At 47.3% G+C, this 13626-nt stretch overlaps 1 protein-coding gene across 1 annotated transcript in view; it reads right to left on the bottom strand.

The window, feature by feature from the left end:
- Positions 1-10059, bottom strand: part of SPTLC1 (serine palmitoyltransferase long chain base subunit 1) — a 198946-nt gene extending 188887 nt beyond the window's left edge. Inside the window, exons 1-2 of the mRNA XM_063913669.1 lie at positions 9305-10059; positions 16-123 (exon numbers count right to left, since the gene is read on the bottom strand). Coding sequence (XP_063769739.1) covers positions 16-123; positions 9305-9358 — 162 coding nt within the window. The 5' untranslated portion in view covers positions 9359-10059. The remainder of the gene's footprint in view (positions 1-15; positions 124-9304) is intronic.
- Between the last annotated feature and the right edge of the window lie 3567 nt (positions 10060-13626).

Here is a 13626-nt window from a genome sequence, read left to right as displayed (position 1 = left end):
GTCATTTCATATGACCTTTTCAGTGAGGTCAGATCGTTCCTGTAGTTTGTAGGTCTTGGAGAATAGGAGTCGAATAATCCACAGGATAAGAAATCCTTCCAGTATCAAGTGGTAAGCAGGTGCCTAAATAATAAGAAACAAGAGTCTGTACAATACATGCTTTTATACATAATAACTAAACTCATAGGTGATTTCTATTACCATAAATTGTTCAATATTAATTCCAATATACAGGTTAAGCATCCCTTATCCAAAGTTCAAAATCCCACATTTTTGAGAATAAATTTATTTTATATATATATATATATATATATATATATATATATATATATATATATATATATATATATATATAAAAAAGTATAAGACCTTTCTCGCGCTAAAGATATAAAGAGCTACACCTTAAGGGAAATACTCACTGTTAGACGGGGTATAATAGTTATGAATAACAAAGAAAAAGTTTCCCCAGGGAGCTGGTGATATTCTTTGGTATGTCAAAAATTTCCACTTATACAATAAAAAATCATGAGAAATAGACTTATTTATTTAATAAAATACAGTAAAATAAGCTGTATCACAATATGTCCAAAGTGACAATCAACAATGTTTCGTACAAATATTGGTGTTGGTAACAATTCATTTCAGTCATATATCGACATGATGATTGATCCTCCTTGAAGGAATGACAAAATCGCTGTCTTAACCCAACGCGTTTCGTCTTACAGACTTCATCAGGGGTTATATTTATAATCAAAGGGTCACAGTATGGAATATATATATATATATATATATATATATATATATATATATATATATATATATATATATATATATATATATATATATAGGATAGCCGTAACACTTGCAGTGAGAGTTAGATCTGGGTGGGTTATATTGTTTCTGTGCAGGGTAAATACTGGCTGCTTTATTTTTACATTTCAGATTGAACACACCCCACCCAAATCTAAAGGTGGGTACACACTAGTAGATAAATCTGCAGATCAATTGATCTGCAGATATATCTATGTACAGATCGGGCAGTGTGCTGTGCATACACACTGCCCGATCCGTCGGGGGACTGACGTCATGAACTGGGCGGGCGGGCGCCCGCCCAGTTCACCTGTCAATCACCGCCGGCCGCCGCAGCAGGTGTACGGGCGGTCGGACGACCGCCCCGTACACACACAGCGACGCGCCAATTTATCGTTAGCTATATTGGCCGTCAGCTGTGCTGCGCAGCCGACGCGATACGTCTGTGAACGACGGAGTTCACAGACGTATCGCCCGTACACACTGGCCGACGGTCCCGCGATGTATCGGCCGTTCAAGAGAACGGCCAATATATCGACCAGTGTGTACGGGCCTTAACTCTCTCTGCACATGTTATATCGCCCCCCCTGCAGTGCTCATGGTTTTGCCCATTAGCAAACATATTTGCTGCTGCAATCAGGCCTGAACTAGGCCTTTAGTATGGATGTACATAACCTAGCATATGAACATCCCGTAACATGACAAACCCCTAACAAGGCCATAATTTCTGCTGATGTAGTGTGGCCAAAACTGCACATGTACTTGCTGGTTCGTAGGTAAATGGGTTAAGGCAGTGGTACACAAACTTTATTGAAGCATGGTGCCGCACACTTTTAGAATTGTTGTCGACACTCCTAACCCAAAGTTTCTTATTGAAAATTTCAGAAATAAAATAAGAATTTACTTACCGATAATTCTATTTCTCATAGTCCGTAGTGGATGCTGGGGACTCCGTAAGGACCATGGGGAATAGTGGCTCCGCAGGAGACTGGGCACATCTAAAGAAAGCTTTAGGACTATCTGGTGTGCACTGGCTCCTCCCCCTATGACCCTCCTCCAAGCCTCAGTTAGGATACTGTGCCCGGACGAGCGTACACAATAAGGAAGGATTTTGAATCCCGGGTAAGACTCATACCAGCCACACCAATCACACCGTATAACCTGTGATCTGAACCCAGTTAACAGCATGATAACAGAGGAGCCTCTGAAAGATGGCTCACAACAATAATAACCCGATTTTTGTAACAATAACTATGTACAAGTATTGCAGACAATCCGCACTTGGGATGGGCGCCCAGCATCCACTACGGACTATGAGAAATAGAATTATCGGTAAGTAAATTCTTATTTTCTCTAACGTCCTAAGTGGATGCTGGGGACTCCGTAAGGACCATGGGGATTATACCAAAGCTCCCAAACGGGCGGGAGAGTGCGGATGACTCTGCAGCACCGAATGAGAGAACTCCAGGTCCTCCTCAGCCAGGATATCAATTTTGTAGAATTTTACAAACGTATTTGCTCCTGACCAAGTAGCTGCTCGGCAAAGTTGTAAAGCCGAGACCCCTCGGGCAGCCGCCCAAGATGAGCCCACCTTCCTTGTGGAGTGGGCATTTACAGATTTTTGGCTGTGGCAGGCCTGCCACAGAATGTGCAAGCTGAATTGTACTACAAATCCAACGAGCAATAGTCTGCTTAGGAGCAGGAGCACCCAGCTTGTTGGGTGCACACAGGATAAACAGCGAGTCAGATTTCCTGACTCCAGCCGTCCTGGAAACATATTTTCAGGGCACTGACAACGTCTAGCAACTTGGAGGCCTCCAAGTCCCTAGTAGCCGCAGGCACCACCAATAGGTTGGTTCAGGTGAAACGCTGAAACCACCTTGGGGAGAAACGGAGGACGAGTCCTCAATTCCGCCCTGTCCGAATGGAAAATCAGATAAGGGCTTTTTCAGGATAAAGCCGCCAATTCTGACACGCGCCTGGCCCAGGCCAGGGCCAACAGCATGACCACTTTCCATGTGAGATATTTTAACTCCACAGATTTAAGTGGTTCAAACCAATGTGACTTTTGGAACCCAAAACTACATTGAGATCCCAAAGTGCCACTGGAGGCACAAAAGGAGGCTGTATATGCAGTACCCCTTTTACAAACGTCTGAACTTCAGGGACTGAAGCTAGTTCTTTTTGGAAGAAAATTGACAGGGCCGAAATTTGAACCTTAATGGACCCCAATTTCAGGCCCATAGACACTCCTGTTTGCAGGAAATGTAGGAATCGACCCAGTTGAATTTCCTCCGTCGGGCCTTACTGGCCTCGCACCACGCAACATATTTTCGCCAATTGCGGTGATAATGTTTTTGCGGTTACATCCTTCCTGGCTTTGATCAGGATAGGGATGACTTCATCCGGAATGCCTTTTTTCCTTCAGGATCCGGCGTTCAACCGCCATGCCGTCAAACGCAGCCGCGGTAAGTCTTGGAACAGACAGGGTCCTTGCTGGAGCAGGTCCCTTCTTAGACGTAGAGGCCACGGATCCTCCGTGAGCATCTCTTGAAGTTCCGGTTACCAAGTCCTTCTTGGCCAATCCGGAACCACGAATATAGTGCTTACTCCTCTCCATCTTATCAATCTCAGTACCTTGGGTATGAGAGGCAGAGGAGGGAACACATACCCTGACTGGTACACCCACGGTGTTACCAGAGCGTCTACAGCTTATTGCCTGAGGGTCCCTGGACCTGGCGCAATACCTGTCGAGTTTTTAATCATGTGGAAGACTTCTGGGTGAAGTCCCCACTCTCCCGGGTGGAGGTCGCTCCCGGAATGAATACTGCTGACAGTGCTATCACATGATTTTCCGCCCAGCGAAGAATCCTTGCAGCTTCTGCCATTGCCCTCCTGCTTCTTGTGCCACCCTGTCTGTTTACGTGGGTGACTGCCGTGATGTTGTCCGACTGGATCAACACCGGCTGACCTTGAAGCAGAGGTCTTGCTAAGCTTAGAGCATTGTAAATGTCCCTTAGCTTCAGGATATTTATGTGAAGTGATGTCTCCAGGCTTGACCATAAGCCCTGGATATTCCTTCCCTGTGTGACTGCTCCCCAGCCTCGCAGGCTGGCATCTGTGGTCACCAGGACCCAGTCCTGAATGCCTAATCTGCGGCCCTCTAGAAGATGAGCACTCTGCAACCACCACAGGAGGGACACCCTTGTCCTTGGTGACAGGGTTATCCGCTGATGCATCTGAAGATGCGATCCGGACCATTTGTCCAGCAGGTCCCACTGGAAAGTTCTTGCGTGGAATCTGCCGAATGGGATTGCTTCGTAGGAAGCCACCATTTTACCCAGAACCCTTGTGCATTGATGCACTGAGACTTGGCTCGGTTTTAGGAGGTTCCTGACTAGCTCGGATAACTCCCTGGCTTTCTCCTCCGGGAGAAACACCTTTTTCTGGACTGTGTCCAGGATCATCCCTAGGAACAGAAGACACGTCGTCGGAACCAGGTGCGATTTTGGAATATTGAGAATCCAATCGTGCTGCCGCAACACTACCTGAGATAGTGCTACACTGACCTCCAACTGTTCCCTGGATCTTACCCTTATCAGGGAATTGTCCAAGGAAGGGATAACTAAAATTCACTTCCTTCGAAGGAATATCATCATTTCGGCCATTACCTTGGTAAAGACCCGGGGTGCCGTGTACCATCCATACGGCAGCGTCTGAACTGATAGTGACAGTTCTGTACCATAAACCTGAGGTACCCTTGGTGAGAAGGGTAAATTTTGACATGAAGGTAAGCATCCTTGATGTCCCGAGACATCATGTAGTCCCCTTCTTCCAGGTTCGCAATCACTGCTCTGAGTGACTCAATCTTGAATTTGAACCTCTGTACGTAAGTGTTCAAAGATTTTAGATTTAGAATCGGTCTCACCGAGCCGTCCGGCTTCGGTACCACAACAGTGTGGAATAATACCCCGTTCCCTGTTGCAGGAGGGGTATCTTGATTATCACCTGCTGGGAATACAGCTTGTGAATGGCTTCCAAAACTGTCTCCCTGTCAGAAGGAGACATCGGTAAAGCCGACTTTAGGAAACGGCGAGGGGGAGACGTCTCGAATTCTAATTTGTACCCCTGAGATATCACCTGAAGGATCCAGGGGTCTACTTGCGAGTGAGCCCACTGCGCGCTGAAATTCATTGAGACGGGCCCCCCACCGTGCCTGATTCTGCTTGTAAAGCCCCAGCGTATACTGAGGGCTTGGCAGAGGGGGGAGAGGGTTTCTGTTCCTGGGAACTGGCTGATTTCTGCAGCCTTTTTCCTCTCCCTCTGTCACGGGGCAGAAATGAGGAACCTTTTGCCCGCTTGTCCACGAAAAGACTGCGCCTGATAATACGGCGTCTTCTCATGTTGAGAGGCGACCTGGGGTACAAACGTGGAATTCCCAGCTGTTGCCGTGGCTACCAGGTCTGAAAGACCGACCCCAAATAACTCCTCCCTTAATAAAGCAATACTTCCAAATGCCGTTTGGAATACGCATCACCTGACCACTGACGTGTCCATAACCCTCTACTGGTAGAAATGGACAACGCGCTTAGACTTGATGCCAGTCAGCAAATATTCCGCTGTGCATCACGCATATATAAAAATGCATCTTTTAAATGCTCTATAGGCAAAAATATACTGTCCCTATCTAGGGTATCAATATTTTCAGTCAGGGAATCCGACCACGCCAACCCAGCACTGCACATCCAGGCTGAGGCGATTGCTGGTCGCAGTATAACACCAGTATGTGTGTAAATACCTTTTAGGATACCCTCCTGCTTTCTATCAGCAGGATCCTTAAGGGCGGCCATCTCAGGCGAAGGTAGAGCCCTTACAAGCGTGTGAGCGCTTTATCCCCCCTAGGGGGTGTTTCCCAATGCACCCTAACCTCTGGCGGGAAAGGATATAATGCCAATAACATTTTAGAAATTATCCGTTGTTATCGGGGGAAACCCACGCATCATCACACACCTCATTTAATTTCTCAGATTCAGGAAAACTACAGGTAGTTTTTCCTCACCGAACATAATACCCCTTTTTTGGTGGTACTCGTATTATCAGAAATGTGTAAAACATTTTTCATTGCCTCAATCATGTAACGTGTGGCCCTACTGGAAGTCACATTCGTCTCTTCACCGTCGACACTGGAGTCAGTATCCGTGTCGGCGTCTATATCTGCCATCTGAGGTAACGGGCGCTTTAGAGCCCCTGACGGCCTATGAGACGTCTGGACAGGCACAAGCTGAGTAGCCGGCTGTCTCATGTCAACCACTGTCTTTTATACAGAGCTGACACTGTCACGTAATTCCTTCCAACAGTTCATCCACTCAGGTGTCGACCCCCTAGGGGGTGACATCACTATTACAGGCAATCTGCTCCGTCTCCACATCATTTTTCTCCTCATACATGTCGACACAAAAGTACCGACATACAGCACACACACAGGGAATGCTCTGATAGAGGACAGGACCCCACTAGCCCTTTGGGGAGACAGAGGGAGAGTTTGCCAGCACACACCAGAGCGCTATATATATACAGGGATAACCTTATATAAGTGTTTTTCCCCTTATAGCTGCTGTATAGTTAATACTGCGCCTAATTAGTGCCCCCCTCTCTTTTTTAACCCTTTCTGTAGTGTAGTGACTGCAGGGGAGAGCCAGGGAGCTTCCCTCCAACGGAGCTGTGAGGGAAAATGGCGCCAGTGTGCTGAGGAGATAGGCTTTTATGGATTCTGGCAGGGGTTAAATGCATCCATATAGCCCAGGAGCTATATGTGATGCATTTTTTTTGCCATCCAAGGTGTTTTTATTGCGTCTCAGGGCGCCCCCCCCAGCGCCCTGCACCCTCAGTGACCGAAGTGTGAAGTGTGCTGAGAGCAATGGCGCACAGCTGCAGTGCTGTGCGCTACCTTGTTGAAGACAGGACGTCTTCTGCCGCCGATTTTCCGGACCTCTTCTGCCTTCTGGCTCTGTAAGGGGGCCGGCGGCGCGGCTCTGGGACCCATCCAAGCTGGGCCTGTGATCGTCCCTCTGGAGCTAATGTCCAGTAGCCTAAGAAGCCCAATCCACTCTGCACGCAGGTGAGTTCGCTTCTTCTCCCCTTAGTCCCTCGATGCAGTGAGCCTGTTGCCAGCAGGTCTCACTGAAAATAAAAAACCTAAACTAAAACTTTCACTAAGAAGCTCAGGAGAGCCCCTAGTGTGCACCCTTCTCGTTCGGGCACAGAGATCTAACTGAGGCTTGGAGGAGGGTCATAGGGGGAGGAGCCAGTGCACACCAGATAGTCCTAAAGCTTTCTTTAGATGTGCCCAGTCTCCTGCGGAGCCACTATTCCCCATGGTCCTTACGGAGTCCCCAGCATCCACTTAGGACGTTAGAGAAAACAACATATTAAATGAAGGATATAAATACATTAGAGAGTGTACAAAGAAGGGCAACTAAAATGGTGCATGGCCTACATCACAAAACTTACCCGGAAAGGCTAAAAGATCTTAACATGTATAGTATGGAGGTGAGAAGGGAAAGGGGAGACATGATAGAAACTTTCAAATATACCAAAGGTTTTAACAAAGTTCAAGAGGGAAACATTCTTCAAAGGAAGAGAAGTATTAGAACTCGAGGACATACACTGAAACTGGAGGGAGGCAGGAAAAATTACTTCACAGAAAGGGTAGTCGATAAGTGGAATAGCCTCCCATCAGAGGTGGTTGAGGCCAAGACTGTAGAGCAATTTAAGCATGCTTGGGATAGGCATAGGAATATCCTTACAAAGAATTAAGGTTCAAAAAGGGTTGAGATTACCTAAAGGATAAAAAAAAGGGGCAGACTAGATGGGCCAAGTGGTTCTTATCTGCCGTCAAATGTTTCTATGAAGTTGTGCTTAGCTGTCATCCTTATGTTCAGTTATGCGGTGGTGGGCAGTGTTGGCTTCTGTTTATCGACTTATACAGTTTTATGATTGGCAGCCACTATCACTGGTTTTGCCTACCAGATTGGCCATAAATAATTTGATTTCATCTTAGACCACGAACCTGTGGCACCCCTCCTAGTGCCCCACAGCATCCCAGGGTGCCACGGCACTCAGTTTGGGAACCACTGGGTTAAGTCATAAGCATGCGTGCTTGAGAGTAGGAATACAAACTGAAGTAATGCACAACACACGGAAAGAGGTTAGCATACCGCCCTAGCGACCGCCCCACTGCCGGCATACTGATGGCCGGGATGCTGCAGTCAGTATACTAACGGAGAGCATATCATACTGAGGGGCAGATGTATTAAGCCTGGAGAAGTGATAAAGCAGTGATAAGTGCAAGGTCATTAAGCACCAGCTAATCACTACAGTTTTGAAAAATGACCGTTAGCAGCTGATTGGCTAGTGCGTTACCACCTTGCGTTTATCACTTCTTCAGGCTTAATACATCTGCCCCTGAATCCCGACACACACCTGTGTGAAAGCCCCCTTCATTGAGAGATGACGAGTGGGGAAGAAACAAGTGGCTAACAAGCAAAATAACCTATTTAGACAAGGTTGACTTCTAAGATTATTTTTTGAGCCTAATCAACAGAAATCTTTTGCCCCTACTTAATAAGCTTACCTCCCCAGGACAGAGCTCATAACAGACTGCTGTCCCTGTGAAGGCAATACAAGCTTTTACCGCTGGCTAAGTGCTATGCGAAAGCTCCCTTGGAGATTCAGAAACACAGCATAAGACATCTCTACATCATAAGCATGCACAACTCATTTGAAAATTAAATGCAGGTACCAAATTAAGACCATCCACAGGTGGGATGATACTTTCATCAGCAATCTCTGGGCAGAAACATAAGAGCACTGTTAAATTGTTTTTTTTTTTTTTTGTTCTTTCCCCACAGCTATAATCATCTAATACTTGAATGGCATCGGGGAACTCAGTGTTTATTCCAGCGTTAGCGCTATCATAACTAGGATGCAGGGAAAATGGAAGTTAGGATTTTTCACTGGTTATTAAACAACCCTCTCCTCTAACAACCAGCTATGACTGCTTTACATCATTTATCATACACTGACGTGTAGCCAATCTCTAACTGGAAGATGGAAGACTTTGGCCACTAATGGATTTCACTAGCTTTGTATGCATTACAGATGCACATATAACAGAAAGGTAAAGCAGTAGGAATAGAAAGCAGTCTCAGCATTTACGGCCACTAACAAAACAGAATCCAGTTCTGCAGCAGTAAGTGATGTACTGTACTAATGAATGGGACTGTGCCTGCCTCCCACCACCTGACACACAGGTCACAGCCTCCACCACCTGCATAACCTAGAGGAGACAGGACTCATGTCACAGTAGGCGCAGGGCAGCAGACACGGAAGTCACACGGGCTGGGGACCAGTGACTTATAGACCGAGGCTGGGCCGGAACTCTGACGACCCGCCTCACCAAAAGACACCGTGTAAGGTTTGATTGCTGACTCACCTCATAGAACGCCTGCACCATCTCCACCAGCACCCATTGCTGACTGGCAGCCATGACACCGGAGACTCCTCGGCGGCAGCGGTAACAAGGAGCCGGACACTTCCTGGAACTCTCGTGACAGAGGTCGGCGGGCGTGGCTCCGCGATTAGCTTCGCGTCTATTGGTAGCTACGGAATGACGTCACCAAAAGACTAGCAAACAACTAGCCAGAACTCATATTGGTAGTAAAAGCGGGTGGGGCATCGGTGGTACCTGACCAATGACCGCAGCTGACGAAGGAGCGCTGTACTGTTCAGAATCCGTTTCAGCGTTGGGTGTGTTGTTTCTATAGTTACAGCCGAGTGTAGTGGCGGATCCAGGTTGATTAATATGTGGTCGCCTTTATCGCCATCTAGGGGTTAGTTGGTGTTTTGCTTCTCAGTTTATTTCATCTGCTACGTTTGCGGTAAGAATGGGTATCGGTGTGTTGTTACAATCGATGGTGGTGGTACGGCAAGTGACCATCGATGGTTGCACGCTGTGTAATGAATGACAATCGATGTGTGTACCAAACGGATAGTATGCTCCGTGTCCCGGTCGGATGAGATAGCCATTGGAAGCCCATCACATGATGTCTGGGCTTCCACACCGAAACTTTGGATGTGATGGTAATAACAGCGGTGGCTCCTACCTCGATGGAGGAGGTGAGCTGTGGCCGTGCCGGTGCTGCCGGGTTTCTTCTCCATAGTCCCTGCCGTGGTTGCATGCTCCCTTGTCCCCTCGCCGCTGGCTGGGTCCCAGCAACTGTATAACGAAGTTTACAGAAGCAGGGACCGGCGCATGCGCAGTAGCCTAACCATCGCATCAGAGTTCGATGTAAAAAACTATTCATATTATAATCATATGCTACTTCTTCAGCGTGGCTGGCACTGGAGGAGACTGGGGGCGGGACTCCACCTGTCACTGTGTGTGCACTGACGTGCACTGACTGCTGATGCTTCAATAGTTTCATGTGTTTTCATAGTTTCATGTGCCGCAAACTAGCCAGCAATATAACATACAAATACATGCTATATAGGAGCAGGGTAAGCTCTGCGAGCCATTCCCTCAGTCTGGGATTCCTGTGGGTGTGCGGTGGGGTGAGGCAGAGCCTTTCCTGTCATACTAACGTTTGCACCAGAGTTTTGACTGTATAAAGTATATGAAAAAATAAGATTTTACACCTACCGGTAAATCTATTTCTCGTAGTCCGTAGAGGATGCTGGGACTCCGTAAGGACCATGGGGTATAGACAGGCTCCGCAGGAGACATGGGCACTTTAAGAAAGACTTTGACTCTGGGTGTGCACTGGCTCCTCCCTCTATGCCCGTCCTCCAGACCTCAGTTAGAGAAACTGCCCAGAGGAGATGGACAGTACGAGGAAAGGATTCTTGTTAATCCAAGGGCAAGATTCATACCAGCCACACCAATCACACCGTATAACTTGCGATAAACTACCCAGTTAACAGTATGAACAAACAACATAGTCCCAGTCCAAAACGAGGAACTATAACATAACCCTTATTAAAGCAATAACTATATACAAGTCTTGCAGGAGAAGTCCGCACTTTGGACGGGCGCCCAGCATCCTCTACGGACTACAAGAAATAGATTTACCGGTAGGTGTAAAATCTTATTTTCTCTAACGTCCTAGAGGATGCCGGGACTCCGTAAGGACCATAGGGGTTATACCAAAGCTCCCAAATGGGCGGGAGAGTGCGGATGACTCTGCAGCACCGATTGAGCAAACAGGAGGTCCTCCTCAGCCAGGGTATCAAACTTATAGAACTTTGCAAAGGTGTTTGAACCCGACCAAGTCGCTGCTCGGCACAACTGTAAAGCCGAGACCCCTCGGGCAGCCGCCCAAGACGAGCCCACCTTCCTAGTGGAATGGGCCTTAACCGATTTTAGTAACGGCAATCCTACCATAGAATGCGCCTGCTGAATCGTGTTACAGATCCAGCGAGCAATAGTCTGCTTAGAAGCCAGAGCGCCAACCTTGTTGGCTGCATACAGGACAAACAGTGCTTCTGTCTTCCTGACCCTAGCTGTTCTGGCCACATAAACCTTCAAAGCCCTGACCACATCCAAGGACTCGGAATCCTCCAAGTCACGCGTAGCCACAGGCACAACAATAGGTTGGTTCATATGAATAGATGAGACCACCTTAGGAAGGAACTGAGGACGAGTCCTCAATTCCGCCCTATCCACATGAAAAACCAGATAGGGGCTTTTATGTGACAAAGCCGCCAGTTCCGAAACTCGCCTTGCTGAAGCTAAGGCTAACAAAATGACCACCTTCCAAGTGAGGTACTTCAACTCCACCGTGTTGAGAGGTTCAAACCAATGTGACTTAAGGAAACTTAACACCACATTAAGGTCCCAAGGCGCCACCGGAGGCACAAACGGGGGCTGAATATGCAGTACTCCCTTCACAAAAGTCTGTACTTCAGGAAGAGAAGCCAATTCTTTTTGAAAGAAAATGGATAAGGCTGAAATTTGAACCCTTATGGACCCTAATTTTAGGCCCAAATTCACTCCAGTCTGAAGGAAGTGAAGGAGATGGCCCAAATGGAACTCCTCCGTAGGAGAATTCCTGGCCTCACACCAAGAAACATATTTTCTCCATATGTGGTGATAATGTTTCGATGTCACGTCCTTCCTAGCCTTGATCAGGGTAGGAATGACCTCATCCGGAATACCTTTTTCCGCTAGGATCCGGCGTTCAACCGCCATGCCGTCAAACGCAGCCGCGGTAAGTCTTGGAACAGACAGGGCCCCTGTTGCAGCAGGTCCTGCCGTAGAGGAAGAGGCCACGGATCTTCTGTGAGCAACTCCTGCAGATCTGGATACCAAGTCCTTCGTGGCCAATCCGGAGCCACGAGGATTGCTCTCACTCCTCTTTGTCTTACTATTCTCAACACCTTGGGTATGAGAGGAAGAGGAGGAAACACATAGACCGACCTGAACACCCACGGTGTCATTAGGGCGTCTACCGCCACAGCTTGAGGGTCTCTTGATCTGGCGCAATACCACTTTAACTTTTTGTTGAGACAGGACGCCATCATGTCTATTTGGGGCAGTCCCCACTGACCCACGATCTGTGCGAAGACTTCCTGATGAAGTCCCCACTCTCCCGGATGCAGGTCGTGTCTGCTGAGGAAGTCCGCTTCCCAGTTGTCCAAACCCGGAATGAACACTGTTGACAGTGCGCTTACATGACCTTCCGCCCAGCGAAGAATTCTGGTGGCTTCTGGCATTGCCATCCTGCTCCTTGTGCCGCCTTGGCGGTTTACATGAGCTACTGCTGTGACATTGTCCGACTGAATCAGGACTGGCTTGTCGCAAAGCAATGCCTCCGCTTGACGTAGGGCGTTGTATATGGCCCTCAATTCCAGGACGTTGATGTGAAGACAAGTCTCTAGACTTGACCAGAGACCTTGAAAATTTCTTCCCAGTGTGACTGCTCCCCAACCTCGGAGGCTTGCGTCCGTGGTCACCACGATCCAGTCCTGAATGCCGAACCTGCGGCCCTCTAGGAGATGAGCACTGTGCAGCCACCACAGGAGAGATACCCTGGCTCTGGGAGACAGAACGATCCTTTGATGCATTTGTAGATGAGACCCGGACCACTTGTCCAGTAGGTCCCATTGAAAAGTCCTTGCATGGAACCTGCCGAAGGGGATGGCCTCGTAAGACGCCACCATCTTCCCCAGGACACGTGTGCAGTGATGCACTGAAACCGTCTCTGGCTTTAATAGGTTCTTGAACAGAGCCATGAGCTCCTGAGCCTTTTCCATCGGAAGAAAAAACTTTTTCTGGTCCGTGTCCAGAATCAGGCCCAAAAAGGTCAGACGCATTGTAGGAACCAAAAAAAAACCAAACAAGGAAGTGTTGGAAAGTAGACTCTTTTTTGGGAGCACTCTAATTCAGAGGGTGGAAGTATAATTGATTAGTTAATTAATACTGGTAAAACCATTTTTATTAGATTATACATTAAAGGAATTTTTTTGTGGAGTATTTGCGTGAAAAATTAGAAGCTTTGCGAAAATATAAAACACATTGCAAATGGTACGTGATGTCCGTATCACAGTGTATCGGTTGCCGGAGATTAATGGCTGTAATTACAGAGTTCATTAATCATTGCACTTTTAAATTCATGTAATGTATGACCATCATTTGTTCAGCAAGTATCCATTGTGGATTACAATAAATGCCGAGAATTAAATCATAGGTCATATACGAGTCAGGTACCCCGTAGTATGTATATATATATGTGGGTGACACTGTGTAGGAGAGTCAAT

Source organism: Pseudophryne corroboree, chromosome 1 (genome assembly GCF_028390025.1).
Source record: "Pseudophryne corroboree isolate aPseCor3 chromosome 1, aPseCor3.hap2, whole genome shotgun sequence".
Taxonomy (NCBI): Eukaryota; Metazoa; Chordata; class Amphibia; order Anura; family Myobatrachidae; genus Pseudophryne; species Pseudophryne corroboree.
The sequence above is the reverse complement of the archived record's forward strand: the minus strand, read 5'-3'. Positions and strand labels throughout refer to the sequence as shown.